The sequence below is a fragment of the Rhinoraja longicauda genome, chromosome 13 (genome assembly GCF_053455715.1).
Source record: "Rhinoraja longicauda isolate Sanriku21f chromosome 13, sRhiLon1.1, whole genome shotgun sequence".
Taxonomy (NCBI): Eukaryota; Metazoa; Chordata; class Chondrichthyes; order Rajiformes; family Arhynchobatidae; genus Rhinoraja; species Rhinoraja longicauda.
In genome coordinates, this window is record NC_135965.1 from 50,422,988 (window position 1) to 50,443,021 (window position 20,034).

The following is a 20,034-nucleotide window of genomic DNA, read 5'->3' on the forward strand; positions in this document are numbered from 1 at the left end:
GACCAAATATTTTTTACATACTGTCAAATTGGAAATCAGTTTTACAGAGATTCAAATTGCTGTGTAGACACTGTGCTGATCAGTGTATTTTTCCACAGTCTGTCTGCTCGATGTTTGGCTCAGTTTATTATTGTCACGTGTACCGAGGGCCTTTGTCTGTACGGAGTTTGTACGTTCTTCCCGTGACTTGTGTGGGTTTTCTCCGAGATCTTCAGTTTCCTCCCACACTCCAAAAAGACGAACAGGTTTGTGGGTTATTTGGCTTGGTGTAAATGTATAATTGTCCCTGGTGTTAACGCGCGGGGATCGCTGGTCGGCGCGGACTCAGTGGGCTGAAGGGCCTGTTTCCGCACAGTATCTCTAAACCAAACGGAAAAACTAAACTACAGTGAAAAGCTTTAGTTTGTTAGCTATCCAGTCAGAGAAATGAGTATCCATGAACACAATCGGGCTGTCCACAGACAACAGATAAAGGGTACAACTTTTAATGCAAGGTATAACAATGAAGTCCGATAAAAGATAGTTCAAAGATCTTCAATGAGTTATTGAACTTGAAGATGGGTCTTGACCTGAAATGTCACCCATTCCTTCTCTCCAGAGATGCTGCCTGACCCGCTGAGTTACTCCAGCATTTTGAGTCTATCTCCAACTGGAGATAGTGGTCAGGACTGCTCATGTTATGTAGAGTTCGATACCCAACTACAACCAGAAATTGTTTTCGGGGACTCTGGAAAGAAATGTTTTAGATGCCAAAGCTGGAGGCCAATTCTGGAGCCTCCATGAGTAGTTATGGAAATAACAGTTTGATGTTCGTAACGTACAGCTCATCTACAGCCAGGGGAGGTCCCAGACCGTGCAAGAGGACTTGCTTTGGAAATGGAGTCAGAGAGTGATACAGTGTGGAAACTGGCCCTTCGGCCCAACTTGCCCACACTGGCCAAAATGTCCCAGCTTCTCGAGTCCCACCTGCCCATGTTTGGTCCTTATCCCTCCAAACCTGTCCTATCCATGTACCTGTACAACGGTTTTTTAAACGTTGGGATAGTCCCAGCCTCAACTTCCTCCTCTGGCAGCTTATTCCTTGCACCCACCACCCTCTGTGTGAAAATGTTACCCCTCAGATTCCTATGAAATCTTTTCCCCTTCACCTTGAACCTATCCTCTGTGGTCCTCGATTCCCCAACTCTGGGCAAGAGACTGTGTGCATCTACCCGATCTATTCCTCTCATGATTTTGTGTCTTCTAATGCTTCACTACCATTAGTTACTCCACCAGAATGCTGGAAGCACACAGTGAGGGGCAGGTGTGCGTATGCGTATGTGGCGTGTGGTGTGTGGTGTGTGGCGTGTGGTGTGTGGTGTGTGGTGTGTGGTGTGTGGTGTGTGGCGTGTGGTGTGTGGTGTGTAGCGTGTGGTGTGTGATGTGTGGTGTGTGGTGTGTGGCGTGTGGTGTGTGGTGTGTGGTGTGTGGTGTGTGGCGTGTGGTGTGTGGCGTGTGGTGTGTGGTGTGTGGTGTGTGGTGTGTGGTGTGTGGCGTGTGGTGTGTGGTGTGTGGTGTGTAGCGTGTGGTGTGTGGTGTGGCGTGTGGTGTGGCGTGTGGCGTGTGGTGTGTAGCGTGTGGTGTGTGGTGTGTGGTGTGTGGCGTGTGGTGTGGCATGTGGCATGTGGTGTAAGCAAGGACAGGAGGTGGGGTTGACAGGACTGGGGTAGAGAGGTCAAATGGTGAAGACAAGAGGGGATAGTGGGGAGAGGGACAGAGAGATCAATGGAGGGAAGGGAATGCAGCAATTGCTGGACCGTTCCTGGGTACCGATGTGTTTCGGTTGGAGATACAGCGTGGAAACAGGCCCTTCAGCCCACTGAGTCCATGCCAACCAACGACCACCGCTACACTAGTTCAATGTTAATCCTAGTTTCGCATCCTACACACTCGGGGCAATTTACAGAAGCCAATTAACCTACAAACCCGCACGTCATTGTGAATGTGGGAGGAAACCGGAGCACCTAGAGAAGACCCACTTAGTCACAGGTAGAACGTACAAACTCAGTAAGGGAATCAGGAACTATAGGACAGAGGCTTAAGGTGAGAGGGGAATGATTTAATAGGAACCCGAGGGGCAACCTTTTCACACAGGGGATGGTGGGTTTATGAAATGAGCTGCCATAGGAGGTGGTTGAGGCAAGTACTATAATAACATTTCATAGATATTTGAATGAGTACATGGACAGGAATATGGGCCAACTGCAGGCAGATGGGACTAGTATAGATGGGACATCTTGGTCAGCATGGGCAAGTTGGGCCGAAGGGCCTGTTATGGTGCTGTATGATGCTATGAAAGCATTGAACCATTCAAAACTATTGGTTATTCCATTATGGTTTTGCATATTGTGATTAAACCATCATTAACTCAGGAATAACATTTAATTACACGATAAATCACAATTAGGTTCAAAATTATTAATTCAACAATCCTAATAATAGCACAAAATGCAATTAAGTGGAAACATGAACTCGAACCCAGCTAACTAACTAAGTGGAGAAGTCAAGGCACAGGTTCTGAAATACAACTTCCAAACTCTATTTCAGGTCAGCTTTAAACAGACCTAAAGATTCAACAACATTTCTCAATCAGCCAACAATTTTATGGTTGTAGTTAGCTGATCTCTCATCTATCTCAATGGAGTCCTTTGAACGATCTTTAATCAGACCTGATCGAACTTCAAAGTTATTTCTTGCACTGATACACCAGGTGGCGCCACCAGCAGTGGCTGCCTCGCCAACAGTCTGTCTGTCCTTCCTACTGTTTTTGTTATTTTAAGCTTGTGTTAAAGTATGTTTTAGTGTTTCTTGGTTTGTTTTATGTGTGTGGGGGGGGGGGGGGGGGAATTGAATTGGGGGAAACTTTCTTTCAATCTCTTACCTTGACGGAGATGCGATTTTTCTCCGTATCGTATCTCCGTCCCCACTGCGGCCTAACATCATGGAGTGGTGCGGCCTTTCCTGGAGACCGGCCCGGCGATTCAAGCTGCTGGCGTGGCGCGGACTTTAACATCGCGGAGCTTGCGATCCTTTGCCGAGGATCGACCATGGAGAGCTCCGATCGCGGGGCCTGTGGACTTTAACACCGTGAAGCCCGCGGTCTCTGGTAAAAAGAGCCCGACTCGGGAGCTCCACGCCGCGGAGAGAGTTTCAACCGTCCCGACCTGGGAGTTCCGATCGTCCCGATGCGAGGGCCTCGGACAGTCGGCAGCGGCGACTGTGGACGATTCAACAGCCCCGACCGCGGGTGGACAAAGAGGAAGATGATTGAACTTTATTACCTTCCATTACAGTGAGGAATGTGGAATCCGCTGTGGTGGATGTTTATGTTAAATTTTATGTGGCTGTGTGTCCTTAGTGTGGCTGTATGGTAACTCAAATTTCATTGTACCTTAATTGGTACATGTGACAATAAATTGAATCTTGAATGTTGTACCCTCTAACTTTCATCTGTGCATGCGTTGATTTGATTGTATTCATGAATCATCTATTCTTTGACTGGATAGTAAACAAACAAAAGCTTTTCACTGTACCTCGGTACACGAGACAATAACATACTAAACTAAGCATTGTACTTGAATGTATAATTCATTCGTATCATTATTTTAAAAGTTTATGCTTTAGTTTAGTTTAGAGATATAGCGTGGAAACGGGCCCTTCGGCCCACCAATCGCCCTGCACACTAACACTACCCTACACACTAGGGACAATTTATAATTATACCAAGTCAAATTGGCCTACAAACCTGTACGTCATTGGAGTGTGGGAGGAAACCGGAGATCCCGGAGAAAACCCACGCAGGTCACGGGGAGAACGTGCAAACTCCGTACAGACAGCGCCCGTAGTCGGGATGGAACCCGGGTCTCTGGCGCTGTGAGGCAGCAACTCTACCGCTGAGTAGGAAAATACATTTCAAAAGGAAAAGTGTTGCTTACAACTCTAGGATGAGGAGAATGTTGAAGACGCTACTCAGGTACTTGTTGAGGAACAGGACCCCCAGTATGTGCAGGTTAGGAGTGTGATCCTTCACAGAACGATCCCCTTCACCAGCCTGCTGCAATAAAACATGATCTGCAACAAAAACAACCAGGGAAGCAATCATTTAGAGTGCATTCCAAATGATTTAATCTTGAATAATAACGGAAACTGCAATAATGCTACAAGCAACAATAGTCAGTCTTTCCGCTGACTGGTTAGCACGCAACAAAAGCTTTTCACTGTACCTCGGTACACGTGACAATAAACATATTACGAAGACGTGTCTGTTCCTGGAAGCTGATACCTGATTACAGCAAAGACTGGTCCTTTGAAGATTGAAGGATCACTATAGTAGATTAGATGCCAACATACAGTGCATACTTTTTTGATTATGTAGGAAGCTTTTATGGCTCCTTTTAATGTTTATTTGTAATTGTTTCATTATATACTTAGAACAATTAGGGGCCAGCGTATAGGAGCCATTTTGCGTTTATTAGCTATTTTAGCATATTATTATATTACTTTGCGTCCTGCTGTATTATTTTTGGACACCAGGAGGTTATTGTGAGATAATACTAGTCTTACTTATATGGACTGGGAGAAGCCATGTGCGGGGCCCGTATTAGGAGTATAATTTGCCCAGCACTGACGTAATGCTTCAGTGTGACACCAGGAGCTGCTAAGATAATAGGGTCTTAGTAGCCATACAAGCCTAGCCTACCAGACATAAGGTTTAGTAAGTCAGTAACAGGATACAAAGGAGTGACGGTGAGATACTAAGTTCTTATCAAACAAACAAAGTCAAACAAATAAGTTAAAGACGGGAGATATACTAATCTGTTTGTATTATTACTTCAATAAATGACTAATTAGACTGCAACGTCGTGAGATCTCTCTGTTGTTGTTATTTGCGTCAAAAACCATCGCTCCCCTCCTTCGTCAACGGTAAGCTTAAGGACCTTATTAGGAAGGACTAAGTTGCCACTACACTATCCATGTTCCTGTCTAAATGTTTCTTAAATGTTAGGCGCACCACATTTTTTTAGATTTAGATTTAGAGATACAGCGCGCAAACAGGCCCTTCGGCCCACCGAGTCCGCGCCGCCCAGCGATCCCCGCACACTAACACTATCCTACACGCACTAGGGACAATTGTTATTACATATTACCCAGTCAATTAATCTACAAACCTGTACGTCTTTGGAGTGTGGGAGGAAACCGAAGATCTCGGAGAAAACCCGCGCAGGTCACGGGGAGAACGTACAAACTCCGTACAGACGGCGCCCGTAGTCAGGATCGAACCTGAGTCTCCGGTGCTGCATTCGCTGTAAGGCAGCAACTCTACCGCTGCGCCACCGTGCCGCCAGTTAATTGAAGTGACCCGTGTGTTAGTTGCCAGGTGCCTCCCTCAGCCCAGCTTAGATTGTTACCCACTTTAATGTTACAATATTTATGACAACTCAATGGAAATGAAAAAGCAATCATCCTTTTCAATAATTTATCTTGTTTTTCCCACTCCTGCAGGAAACATTGATACATGTTATGGCTTTTAACTGCATTAAACTGTACATTATCAGAAATTATTGGACTTCAGTTCAGGAAAGTGTTTGGAAGAGTGATAATAGCCAGGAAGTTTTACACAAAGTCAAACAGAATATTTTATGGACAAGGCTGCTAATGGATTTTTGTTAGTTAAATGAATATTGATTAGTTGTTAGTGACCGTTATTTGGCTTATGTAAAATTTATTAATGTGGTCAGTCAATGGATAATAACAGTTAAAAAACTACCCGTATAATTTTTCATAAATTAATCTGCAACTTAAATATTTTCTTTACCGAGTCGCCATTAAAAATTCTTCTAGTGGCAGCAATACAGCTGAAAATGTTATGGTCTCTATTGATTTACCAATTTAATAATGTGGACAATATTTCTAAAATATTCCCTTGCAAATTAATATGCACTCCGCGTAGAACATGGGAAGTTAAAGTTAAATGCAGTGAATTGTAACATAAAAGCAAAATGCTGAGATACATAACTGGTTAGGTAGCATCTGTGGAGAGAGAAAGATGCATGCTTCAGATCAATGGTCTTTCATCAAAACTGGATAAGTGAACAAATGAGCATTGTCTAAGTTGTAGAGAGGCAGAAGGGCGCAGAGAACATAGGCTGTACCTGCAAGAAGGTGAAGACCAAAACTGTCTGGGTAATAGAATGTAGACACGAGGAACTGCAGATGCTGGTTTACACCAAAAAAAGAGACAACATGCTGGAGTAACTCAGCGGGTCAGGCAGCATGGCTGGAGAACTTGGAGGGGTGACGTTTTGAGTTGGGACCCTTTCTTCAGACGGATTGTGGATCATGGGTACTGTTTGTGGGGCAGGTCACCCTGGATGGACTTGGCTTTTCCACAGTCTCTGCCCACCAGTTCTAACTTGATCTTGCAGCGAAACTCTGGCTCAACCCGTTGTCCACGTCTGAGCCCCAGAGAGGGGGAACAAGCAAGCCGTGCGCCCTTGGCAGTGGATCTGGTGGCCCTGCCTCCAGACCTGCCAACAGCTCAGGACAAATGCTTAATGTCCAAGTCTCAATGACCATCAGTAAATGTGTCTGATACTTAGTATACATTACAATTTCTGTGCAGCCCCTCAGACCAGTGTTATATTCACATTTACTGCAGGAGCCATGTAATGTTTAGACTAAAGTTGGCATGTTATATTGGTTTGTCTAGATATATCTTGCCGTGTTATCTTGGACACTTGGGGGTGGTCATTAATAATAATAATAATAATGCATTACATTTATATAGCGCTTTTCATATACTCAAAGACGCTTTACAGGGATTTAGAGAACATAGGGAAATGCATAAATAGATAAATAAGTAAATAAGTAAACGAACAGAGAAAGGAGACAGAAGGTGAGGTGACCTTCAGTGGTTGAAGGCAGTACTGAACAGGTGAGACTTCAGTGATGTTTTGAATGTGGTGAGTGTGGAGGAGTCTCTAACGGTTTGGGGTAGTGAGTTCCATAGGGTGGGAGCAGCGATGGAGAAAGCCCTGTCATTAGATGAACAGGGTGGTGTATATATATGGGCATAAGGGACTGGGAGTGGCCAGATACAGGTAGGGAGAGGATACAGTTCTTACCAGACCTGGGAACACACCTGGGGACACACCTGGGAACAGACAATCGACTGGAAGCTGGGATGCTAGGAGGCTGCAAGGTGACTTGGATAGGTTAGGTGAGTGGGCAAAGGCATGGCAGATGCAGTATAATGTGGATAAATGTGAGGATATCCACTTTGGTGGCAAGAACAGGAAAGCAGACTATTATCTGAATGGTGGCCGATTAGGAAAAGGGGAGATGCAACGAGACCTGGGTGTCATGGTACACCATTCATTGAAAGTAGGCATGCAGGTGCAGCAGGCAGTGAAGAAAGCGAATGGTATGTTGGCATTCATAGCGAGGGGATTTAAGTTTAGGAGCAGGGAGGTTCTGCTACAGTTGTACAGGGCATTGGTGAAACCACAACTGGAGTATTGCGTACAGTTTTGGTCTCCTAATCTGAGGAAAGACATTCTTGCCATAGAGGGAGTACAGAGAAGATTCACCAGATTGATTCCTGGGATGGCAGGACTTTCATATGAAGAAAGACTGGATAGACTCGGCTTGTACTCGCTGGAATTTAGAAGATTGAGGGGGGATCTTATAGAAACTTACAAAATTCTTAAGGGGTTGGACAGGCTGGATTTGGGAAGATTGTTCCCCATGTTGGGGAAGTCCAGAACAAGGGGTCACAGTTTAAGGATAAGGGAGAAGTCTTTTAGGACCGAGATGAGAACGTTTTTTTTCACACAGAGAGTGGTGAATCTGTGGAATTCTCTGCCACAGAAGGTAGTTGAGGCCAGTTCATTGGCTATATTTAAGAGGGAATTAGATGTGGCCCTTTTGGCTAAAGGGATCAGGGGGTATGGAGAGAAGGCAGGTACGGGTTACTGAGTTGGATGATCAGCCATGATCATATTGAATGGCGGTGCAGGCTCGAAGGGCTGAATGGCCTACTCCTGCACCTATTTTCTATGTTTCTATGTTTCTATGAAAGATCTGAGACCTGGACCAGACGAGAGACAGAGCAGCTAGCTACGACTTGTATGCAAAATAAGTATAGCCTGGTATGTTCATCTCATTGTTTGTACAACTACTTCAATAAACAATAATTAAACTGGAAAACAAAAAGACTGGAAGATCTGTTGTTTTAGGGTTTGTGTAAGATTACTCCGACTCCCTGTGTAGTAATGGCAATTGGAAAAGAATTCATCGGAAAAGTCTGGAAGTTGCCATTACATACAGTATCCAGTTCTATGTTATCCCACTTTCTCATCCCTACCCACTCTGGGCAATTTACAGAGGGCCAATTAACCCCGACAGCACGCACGTCTTTGGGGTGTGGGAGGAAACCGGAGCACCCGGAGGAAACCCACGCGGCCACTGGGAGAACGTACAAACTCCACACAGAGAGCACCCGAGGTCAGGATCGATCCTGGGTCCTTGATGCTGTGAAGCCTCAACTGTACCAGAGGTGTCAGTGTTGCCCGTTTACGGTGCAATATTAGATGCAAGGTTTAAAAGGCAGCTGATACCAGACTAACAAACTGGTAGTGGCCAGTTATCTGCCTTTGCTCCCACTCTCCTCTTCTGCCCCCTACAATGGTAAAGCCATATTTTATCATTTGTCATTTCACAATGGTAAAGAATCAGCAACCTTAATACCTCATTGTTTGAAGGGTCCTGATGCAAAACATCACCTGTCCGTTCCCTCCCCAGATGCTGCCTGACTTTCCAGCACTTTGTTTGACTTCAACGTTTCCACTGCATCAGCACCACTACACCTCACACGGTAGTTGGGAGATACAGGCCCTTCGGCCCACCGAGTCCACGCCGACCAGCGATTCCCACACACTAACACTATCCGACACACACGAGGGACAATTTGCAATTTTCCCCAGCCAATCAACCTGCAAACCTGCACGTCTTTGGAGTGTGGGAGGAAACCGGAGCGCCCGGTGAAAACCCACGCAGGTCACGGGGAGAACGTGCAAACTCCGTACAGACAGGGCCTGCAGTCAGGATGGAACCCGGGTGTCTGGCGCTGCAAGGCAGCAACTCTACCGCTGCAGAAAGAAATGCCCTGCACTCAGAATATTCAGCCAAGCATCATCCAGTTTAAAAATTGCTGCTTAGCCCCGATTATTTCTCAGCACATAACTCATCCAATGTTAATGTCTTGCTACTCTGTGAAGATCAATTAGGAAGGCCTTTGCAAGCTGTGTGTCGCTGAGTTGTTTTATAGAATAAGCCCTTTCATAAATCCTCATTCTGCAGGTGATATGTCCATCAAGTTCCTGAACAGTGTGGCATGTGTTCCACTTCCATCATTTGTCACAGTGAATGATAAGAGACCGTCCTCTACTTTATCATTCAAGCTGCAAATCAGTGCAATTCATCGTCTATAATCTGGTACTGACAACATACAGCAGTATTTCCATTTAATTTTCCAGTTCAGCTGTTCCTCAGGGTTGCAAAAATTAACTTTCCCCGAGAGAAACTGTAGCAAATCATTTCTGCCAGCCTTAACAAAAGTTTGCCTTGACATTTAATGCACGTTTTATATTCTCACACTGTTTTACTAATAGCACATTTGGCTTGGACTCACCAGCTCGAGATCACAAATGTACAAACTAGGAATAAATATCTCCCTCTAACACACTGGATAATGGGCGGTCACGGTGGCGCAGCGGTAAATTTGCTGCCTTACAGCGAATGCAGCGCCGGAGACCCGGGTTCCATCCTGACTACGGGCGCTGTCTGTACGGAGTTTGTATGTTCTCCCCATGACCAGCATGGGTTTTCTCCGAGATCTTCGGTTTCCTCCCACACTCCAAAGACGTGCAGGTTTGTAGGTTAATTGGCTTAGTAAAAGTAAAAATTGTCCCTAGTGTGTGTAGGATGATGTTAGTGTGCGGGGATCGCTGGTCGGCGCGGACTCGGTGGGCCGAAGGGCCTGTTTCCGCGCTGTATCTCTAAACTAAACTAAACTAAACCTCAGATTGAGGACTTTACTCATAAACAATCTCCCGATACAGGTGAGGCACGACAGGTAACCCGGACACTGTGATATTTGACAGATTCCATCAACTATAACTCGGTTCCTGTGTGCTTGTCAGCTTCCCCTGAAGCCAAGCATTAACCTCACTGTGCCACGTGCCTCTTTATAAAACAAGTTGCTTTTCTGTTTCAGTGTTGAAAGAAACTGAAGATAATAACAGGCGACAGAAACAACTACTTGAAGTTGAAGTCGCATTGAAGTAGTGCTTTCTCGGAAGCTATCCGAGCAATGCCTCTCATAACATAATACACTTCTATCAGATCTCCCCTCAACCTCTGGCATTCCAGGGAAAACATCCTGTAGCTAATACCCTCCTAATCCAGACATCATCCTGGTAAACCTCGTCTGGCCTCTCTCCAAAGCCGAAACATCCTTTCTGTAATGTGGTGACCAGAACTACATGCAATACTTCAAATGTGGCCTAACCAAGATATAGATGTGTGTGTGTGTGTGTGTGTGTGCTGTCCATGTTATACTGGTACTCAAACAACAAAGTATATATATATTAAAATATATATATATATATATTTTTTAAAAAAATTTTAAAAAAACAAATATATATATAAAGTATATTTACATATATATATATATATATATATATATAAATGATATCATGTCTCAATATATCAACATATATATATATTTTTTAAGAATTATATATTAAATAAATAAAATTATATTGTGCTAAATATATATATATATATATAGTCTTTAAATCATACACACATGTGTTTGTGTGTGTATATAAATTAAAAATAAATATTTATCAAGACAGAACTCTTCATAAAGGCTGCTCAAAGCACAGAAATATAAATCCCTACACATATATATACTGTATATTAAATATAGTATAAGAAGATAACTGCAGATGCTGGTACAAATCGAAGGTATTTATTCACAAAATGCTGGAGTAACTCAGCAGGTCAGGCAGCATCTCGGGAGAGAAGGAATGGGTGACGTTTCGGGTCGAGACCCTTATATTTAATATAATGAATATATTTAGCACAATATAATGTTACATATGATATATAGTTAATATAATATACAATCCCTACATAGACTCTGTGCTTTGAGCACCAGTATAATTTGGCCAACACACATAACATCATGCCTAAATATATCAACATATCCCAGCATTGACACAACATTCCAACAGCAGCCAAATACCTGCATCCTCAGCATCGTCTTCATCTTCTCCTTCATCCACTGTGAAACCTGGAACGGGATCTTGGACATCACCATCCTGCATTTCCACCACAAACTGCTGGAAAATAATGAACGCATTCATTAAAACTGCCCTGGAGTGACCGACACAAGGAACAAATGGCAAAAAAAACACAAAGTGCTGGAGTAACTCAGCGGGACAGGCAGCATTTGTGGAGAACATGGACAGGTGACGTTTCACAGAGTGCTGGAGTAACTCAGCGGGTCAGGCAGCATCTGTGGAGGACTCGGAAAGGTGACGTTTCTCACTGGGAAACCCTCTTGCTGTCTGAAGAAGTATCCCGACCCAGAACGTCGCCTATCCACTTCCTCCAGAGATGTTGCCCGACACATTGAGCTACACCAGCACTTCATCTTCTTTTTGTAAACCAGTATCTACAGTTCCTTGTGTCGCGATAAACAACAACAAATTATCACACAACTCACATTGTGACTGTGTCCCACAGCATCGAGTGGCAGCTCTGAATGTGACAATAGGTGGCGTTTTGTGTCTGTTCTCAGCGATATCCTTGGCTTATCAAATTCTAATTTTCCTAAGATGTTGGAACAATGCATTTAGATGGTCCCTTTCTCAACTAATCATCTGTAGAACGTAATATTTTGAACCGCTATATGTGTGTTTTGATAATAGCACAAATTATTTTTGCAATGCACACAGTGTTCAATTTTGAAAATGTCTTTCCTACACTGTTTTAAACAGGTACTTTAAACAGGGTGCTGCAAGGGACCCCAGTTATTTACAATATATGTCAACGATTTAGATGAGGGAATTAAATGTAACATCTCCTCCAAGTTTGCGGATGACACAAAGCTGGGTGGCAGTGTGAGCTGCGAGGAGGATGCTATGAGGCTGCAGGGTGACTTGGATAGGTTGGGTGAGTGGGCAGATGCATGGCAGATGCAGTATAATGTAGATAAATGTGAGGTTATCCACTTTGGTGGCAAGAACAGGAAGGCAGATTATTATCTGAATGGTGTCAGATTAGGAAAAGGGGAGGTGCAATGAGACCTGGGTGTCCTTGTACATCAGTCACTGAAAGTAAGCATGCAGGTACAGCAGGCAATGAAGAAAGCCAATGGTATGTTGGCCTTCATAGCAAGAGGATTTGAGTTTAGGAGCAAAGAGATCCTACTGCAGTTGTACAGGGCCCTGGTGAGACCGCACCTGGAGTATTGTGTGCAGTTTTGGTCTCCTAATTTGAGGAAGGACATTCTTGCTATTGAGGGAGTGGAGCATAGGTTCACCAGGTTAATTCCCGGGATGACCAGACTGATATATGATGAAAGAATGGGTCGACTGGTCTTGTATTCACTGGTATTTCGAAGGTTGAGAGGAGATTTTATAGAAACATATAAAATTCTTAAAGGATTGGACAGATTAGATGCAGGAAAAATGTTCCCAATGTTGGGGAGTCCAGAACCAGGGGTCTCAGTTTAAGAATAAGGGGTCGGCCATTTAGGACTGAGATGAGGAAAAAGATTTTCACCCAGAGAGTTGTGGCGTAGAAGGCAGTGGAGGCCAATTCATTGGATGTTTTCAAGAGAGTGTTAGATTTAGCTCTTAGGGATAAGGGAATCAAGGGGTATGTTGCGGTGCTGGCTCGAAGGGCTGAATGGCCTACTCCTGCACCTATTGTCTATTGTCTATTGGTACGGGGAAAAAGCCGGAACAGGGTACTGATTTTGGATGATCAGCCACGATCATATTGAATGGTGGTGTTGGCTCGAAGTGCCGAATGGCCTACTCCTGCACCTATTTTCTATGTTTCTATGTACTGAATATTATAGTAAGTTTCAAAATGCAAGATTGCGAGATGAAGAAAAGTAATGATGCAGACAGAAAAGGTTCTTGAATAATTAGAAAATGCATGGACAATATTCTCTTGGCTTTAAGGTCGACACAAAATGCTGGAGGAACTCAGCGGGTCAGGCGGCATCTCGGGAGAGAAGGAATGGGTGACGTTTCGGGTCGAGACCCTTCTTCAGACTGAAGAAGGGTCTCGACCCGAAACGTCACCCATTCCTTCTCTCCCAAGATGCTGCCTGACCCACTGAATTACTTCAGCATTTAGTGTCTACCTTCGATTTAAACCAGCATCTGAAGTTTTTTTTCCTATTCTCTTAACTTTGTTTAACTTTGTTTTCTCCAAGAGAAAATTCAACGCATCAGTGAAACTTAAAACAGTTTTATAATTTTAAATTGTTACCCACATTGCTAAAGGGGAATTTATCATCAGAATGAATGAATGAATGAATGAATGAATGAATAAGTTCATTGGCCAAGTATGTGCACGTACAAGGAATGTGCCTTGGTGCTCCGCTCACAAATGACAACACAAACATACAGTTAACAATTAAGAATAAAGCATAACCACATCAAAACAATAAGGGTACAACATTACGGTCTAAACATCTGGGTGAAAATAAACCAGAGTGAAAAAGAGACCACAGACTTTGGTTGTTGAGTGGAACTATCACTCGTGGAAACAAGCTGTTTTTATGTCTGGCTGTGGCTGCTTTGACAGTCCGCAGTTGCCTTCCAGCGGGAAGAATGGTTTGGCAGGCCTGAACTTTGCAAGAGGATGATACAGTTGATAAAAATCACAAAGTCATCACTGTTGATACTCGGTGTCTCCGTATTAAAGATAGCATTGTGAATTTGACAATAGAGGTTTCACCTTTCTGCTGTGTGTAATAGCTGAGCCTCTGTTGCCATGGCAACAGCCAGGCTGACTCCTGCGCTTGTCCACATTAGGCAACCATGCACATTAGCTTGCATGCGCTGTGCTCCCTGAACACTGCACCATTACTTTCATTTCCGCCTCCTTAAGGCACCATTGAGTTAAATAAAATTGTCCTCATCGAAATATTAATCAAAGTTGATCTACATTTTCCATAATGCGAACTACGAAACTAACATTTTAATGAAAATACAAGTTACTGCCATGACTGACAGTAGATGCATTAACATAATGCGCGGCACGGTGGCGCAGTGATAGAGTTGCTGCCCTACGGCGCCAGAGACCCGGGTTCGATCCCGACTGCGGGCGCTGTCTGTACGGAGTTTGTACGTTCTCCCCGTGACCTGCGTGGGTTTTCTCTGAGATCTTTGGTTTCCTCCCACACTCCAAAGGCGAACAGGTTAGTAGATTAATTGGCTTGGTATAATTGTAAATTATCGCCAGTGTGTGTAGGATAGCGTGTGTGTGCGGGGATCGCTGGTCGGCGCGGAGTCGGTGGGCTGCAACTCGAAACTAAACTCAAAAATATTGCCAACAAAGCAGTATCAGGAAATTAAATTGATGGTAAATAAAAACTGAAACATTTGAGCTGCTCAAATTCTCAATGCATTGAACGTGAACAGTACAGCCTTTAGTCTATAAATGTGCTTTAGTGGTGATGTTTTTTAGAAAGTTAATCTAACCCGTGTAGAAATGTACAAATTTCCTTTGACAGCTTTGAGCTGCCATTCAGTTTGCTAGAAATAAAAATCAGCAATGGAAGTAGAGCACACAAACATATTTCATGAAGTGAATTATTTCTCGTGGGGTGCACTGTACAAGTGGGAAGGGCCGAAGGGCCGAAGGGCCTCTATAGGTCAGAGTACACTTGCTTACCTTCACAGCCTCTAGCTGAGCTACTTGACATCGTTGCAATAAATCCACAAAAAAATAAATCACCAACATCTGAAAAAAACAACACAAAACTAAGCTCAAAGCCACACACATGTTGAATGAAGGGTTTTCAAATGAGGTACAATAAGGATATAACCCATGATGCTAATGTTCCTGCGCTACTGAATGTTCATCTCAACAATAAACACATTAGCAATGTGAATATCCTAAAGGAATATCTCAGTAAACAATCAATTGACAAAATAATGGCTCAACCTAAAAGCCAAAACCCAAGGTGTCCCCACAACACATGAAGGAGTGGGGGCCAGATACAGGGAGCAGAGTTTAGTTTAGTTAAAAGATACAGCATGGAAACAGGCCCTTCAGCCCGCCGAGTCCAATGCTGACCAGTGAATACCCGTTCACACTAGTTCTACAGTCTGTTGCTCCACTTTTTCCATCCACTCCCGACACGAGAGGGAACAATCTACAAAGGGCCAATTAACCTACAAACCCACACGTCTTTGGGATGTGGGGGGAAACCGGAGCACCCGGAGGAAACGCACACAGTCACAGGGAGAACTTGCAAACTCCACACAGACAGCATGCGAGGTTGGGATCGAACCCGGGTCTCTGGCGCTGTGAGGCAACGGCTCTACCCGCTGCGCCACTGTGCCCGAGGACAGGAAAGGCTGGTGGTCAGTGGTCAATGAACAAGGCTTTGGGCACCGGGGGGTCAGGGGGAACTGGGTGCAAGAGGGATCCTACTTTGCCAGTGATTCCAAAAATCAACCCATACCAGTTATCATCATTAACATGAAAAACAATGCCAACATCTAGCAATGATTTCTATATCAAGAAAGTGTAATGTATCTTTGAATTCTACCTCTGCCAATTGTCTAATGATCAATTGTCCTCAATGTTCTTCATAAAAAGAACTCAGTCAAGCCAATTTTATCAGCATGGTTTAGGCAGGAATGGAAAATGTTAATAGTAACATTTGGGCAGCACGGTGGCGCAGCGGTAGAGTTGCTGCCTTACAGCGAATGCAGCGCTGGAGACCTGGGTTCTATCCCGACTATGGGTGCTGTCTGTACGGAGTTTGTACGTTCTCTGTGACCGCGTGGGTTTTCTCCGAGATCTCCGGTTTCCTCCCACACTCCAAAGACGTACAGGTTTGTTGGTTAATTGGCTTGGTAAATGTAAAAATCGTCCCTAGTGGGTGTAGGATAGTGTTAGTGTGCGGGGATCGCTGGTCGGCGCGAACCCGGTGGGCCGAAAGGGCCTGTTTCCGCGCTGTATCTCTAAATGAAACTAAAACTAAATTACCAGACGCCACTGACATGATCGAGAAAATATAGTATTCCTTTTGCAATGAATAATATTTAGATTATGATATATTAGCTTTTAACTCCTCAATGTCAAGCAAGTTATTTGCAACACACTTTTAGTTTAGTTTACAGATACAGCATGGAAACAGGCTCTTCGAGTCCGCGCCGACCAGCGATCCCCGCACATTAACACTATCCCACACACACTACAGATAATTTACAATTATACCAAGCCCGTACGTCTTTGGAGTGTGGGAGGCAACTTTCTCCGAAGATCTCGGAGAAAACCCACCCAGAGAACGTACAAACTCCATACAGTCAATACCCGTAGTCAGGATCGAACCCGGGTCTCTGGGGCTACAAGGGCTGTAAGGCAACTCAACCGCTGCGCCACCGTGCTGCCCATTAAATGTTCTTCATAAAAATACCTCAGTCAAGCCAATTTCATCAGCATGGTTTTAAACAGGAATGGAAAATGTTAACAGTAACATTACCAGATACCTGACATGATCAAGAAAATATAGTATAGTACAATATTGTAGAGAAAATATTATATTTCCTTTTGCAATTTAGGTGATGATATATTAGCTCCTCAATGTCAAGCGAGTTATCTGTAACACACTTTCTGGATTACTTCAGCAAAAAGCCCTCAAGGGAAATTTCCAGACATCTGTGGAGGGAAATGGCCAGACTACGTTTCAGATTGGGACCTTACTTCAGACAGAATTTTGTCATTTACTTACCTGCATAAAAAATCCCGCTATAAATGAGACCAAAAAAGGTTGCAGCCCAGCATATGCCACTGTCCCTGGCAGCCCTATAACAGAAGAACATAGAAGGTAGAACAGTAACGCACAGGAACAGGCTCTCTGCCCCCCCCTTGCTTACACTGATCATGATGCCAAATCAGACTAGGTCCATCTGGATCCCACTCTTTCTTTCCCGTTCACTAGCTGCCTAAATGCCTCTAAAACCGCAGTCCTATCTGCTCCTATTGTACGTGTTCGATCCCGACTGCGGGCGCTGTGTGTACGGAGTTTGTACGTTCTCCCCGTGACCTGCGTGGGTTTTCGCCGAGATCTTCGGTTTGCTCCCACACTCCAAAGACGTGCAGGTTTGTAGGTTAATTGGCTTGGTAAATGTAAAAATTGTCCCTAGTGGGTGTAGGATACTGTTAATGTGCGGGGATCGCTGGTCGGCGCGGACCCGGTGGGCCGAAAGGGCCCATTTCCGCGCTGTATCTCTAAACTAAACTAAACTATCACCTACCCCCCACAAGGACCAGTCGCACCCTGCCCACTCCCTCTTCTCCCCTCTCCCATCAGGCAAAAGGCGTATATGTGTGAAATCGCACACCTCCAGATTCAGGGACAGTCTTTTGCCCAGCTGTTATCAGTCCTACCACAACCAGAGAGCAGTGCTGAACCACTATCTACCTCTTTGGTGACCCTCGGACTATCTTTGATCGGACTTTGTTGGCATTACCTTGCACTAAACCTTATTTCCTTATCATGTATCTGTACACTGTAAATTAATTGATTGTAATCATGTATTGTCTTTCCGCTGACTGGTTAGCACGCAACAAAAGCTTTTCACTGTACCTCGGTACATGTGACAATAAACTAAACTGAAACTGAACTGAAATCCCAGACGTTTGCTCATTTTTGTTTGAAATGCAAGACAAATGTACAACTCAGTATTACTTAAAGAGGTAACTTGCGTGATATTGTAGGTGAAAATGAAGTAGACTTACCTAATATTCCAGTTCCTAAAATGCAGGCAATTGTAACGAAATCTGAAGGAATTGAATTTAAAAAAACATTAATTAACCAGGTCTTTAAATATTACTTTTTGCACAGATTAAACAGCATAATCAGATGAAAATCAGTCAGACATTACAAGCTTTGCACAACAGGCATAACAGGTATGAGTAGACAATAGACAATAGACAATAGGTGCAGGAGTAGGCCATTCAGCCCTTCGAGCCAGCACCGCCATTCAATGCGATCATGGCTGATCACTCTCAATCAGTACCCCGTTCCTGCCTTCTCCCCATACCCCCTCACTCCGCTATCCTTAAGAGCTCTATCCAGCTCTCTCTTGAAAGCATCCAACGAACTGGCCTCCACTGCCTTCTGAGGCAGAAAATTCCACACCTTCACCACTCTCTGACTGAAAAAGTTCTTCCTCATCTCCGTTCTAAATGGCCTACCCCTTATTCTTAAACTGTGGCCCCTTGTTCTGGACTTCCCCAACATTGGGAACATGTTTCCTGCCTCTAATGTGTCCAATCCCCTAATTATCTTATATGTTTCAATAAGATCCCCCCTCATCCTTCTAAATTCCAGTGTATACAAGCCCAATCGCTCCAGCCTTTCAACATACGACAGTCCCGCCATTCCGGGAATTAACCTAGTGAACCTATGCTGCACGCCCTCCATAGCAAGAATATCCTTCCTCAAATTTGGAGACCAAAACTGCACACAGTACTCCAGGTGCGGTCTCACCAGGGCCCGGTACAACTGTAGAAGGACCTCTTTGCTCCTATACTCAACTCCTCTTGTTAAGAAGGCCAACATTCCATTGGCTTTCTTCACTGCCTGCTGTACCTGCATGCTTCCTTTCATTGACTGATGCACTAGGACACCCAGATCTCATTGAACTCCCCCTCCTCCTAACTTGACACCATTCAGATAATAATCTGCCTTTCTATTCTTACTTCCAAAGTGAATAACCTCACACTTATCTACATTAAACTGCATCTGCCATGTATCCGCCCACTCACACAACCTGTCCAAGTCACCCTGCAGCCTTATTGCATCTTCCTCACAATTCACACTACCCCCCAGCTTAGTATCATCTGCAAATTTGCTAATGGTACTTTTAATCCCTTCGTCTAAGTCATTAATGTATATCGTAAATAGCTGGGGTCCCAGCACCGAACCTTGCAGTACCCCACTGGTCACTGCCTGCCATTCCGAAAGGGACCCATTTATCCCCACTCTTTGCTTTCTGTCTGTCAACCAATTTTCTATCCATGTCAGTACCCTAATTTTGCCCACTAATCTCCTATGTGGGACCTTGTCGAAGGCTTTCTGAAAGTCGAGGTACACCACATCCACTGACTCTCCCCTGTCAATTTTCCTAGTTACATCCTCAAAAAATTCCAGTAGATTTGTCAAGCATGATTTCCCCTTCGTAAATCCATGCTGACTCGGAATGATCCTGTTACTGCGAATGCATGCAACTATAACCTTGTCTTTAACAATTGCAGTTAAATTTGATCTAACTTTGGCTTTATCTGGCTTCCTCTAGCATTAAATGTTATTCTCATTATTCCCTTCATCATGTGTCTGCACACTGTGGACGGCTCGATTGTAATCATGTACTGTCTTTCCACTTACTGGTCAGCACGCAACAACCACTTATCACTGTACCTTGCTCGGTACACGTGACAATAAACAAACTCAACTCATTCTCACTTTCTCAGTTCCCTCAGTCTATTCTTCGACAAAGATTTTAGAGATTCAGCGCGGAAACAGGCCCTTCGGCCCCCCGGGTCCGTACATTAACACTATCCTACACCCACTAGGGATAATTCTTTTTACATTTACCAAGCCAATTAACCTACAAACCTGTATGTTTCAGAAGGCAGTGGAGGCCAGTTCGTTGGATGCTTTCA

General features: G+C 44.1%; 1 protein-coding gene across 2 annotated transcripts in view; it reads right to left on the reverse strand.

Moving 5' to 3' along the window:
- Positions 1–20,034, reverse strand: part of LOC144599310 (uncharacterized) — a 157,492-nt gene that overhangs the window by 126,390 nt on the left and 11,068 nt on the right. Inside the window, exons 2-6 of one of the 2 annotated variants that reach the window (XM_078410099.1) lie at positions 18,106–18,147; positions 17,096–17,169; positions 15,025–15,093; positions 11,351–11,444; positions 3,975–4,110 (exon numbers count right to left, since the gene is read on the reverse strand). In XM_078410099.1, the coding sequence (XP_078266225.1) occupies positions 3,975–4,110; positions 11,351–11,444; positions 15,025–15,093; positions 17,096–17,169; positions 18,106–18,147 (415 nt within the window). Of the gene's footprint in view, positions 1–3,974; positions 4,111–11,350; positions 11,448–15,024; positions 15,094–17,095; positions 17,170–18,105; positions 18,148–20,034 lie in introns of both variants that reach the window. The other variant, XM_078410098.1, reaches the window with a different exon arrangement.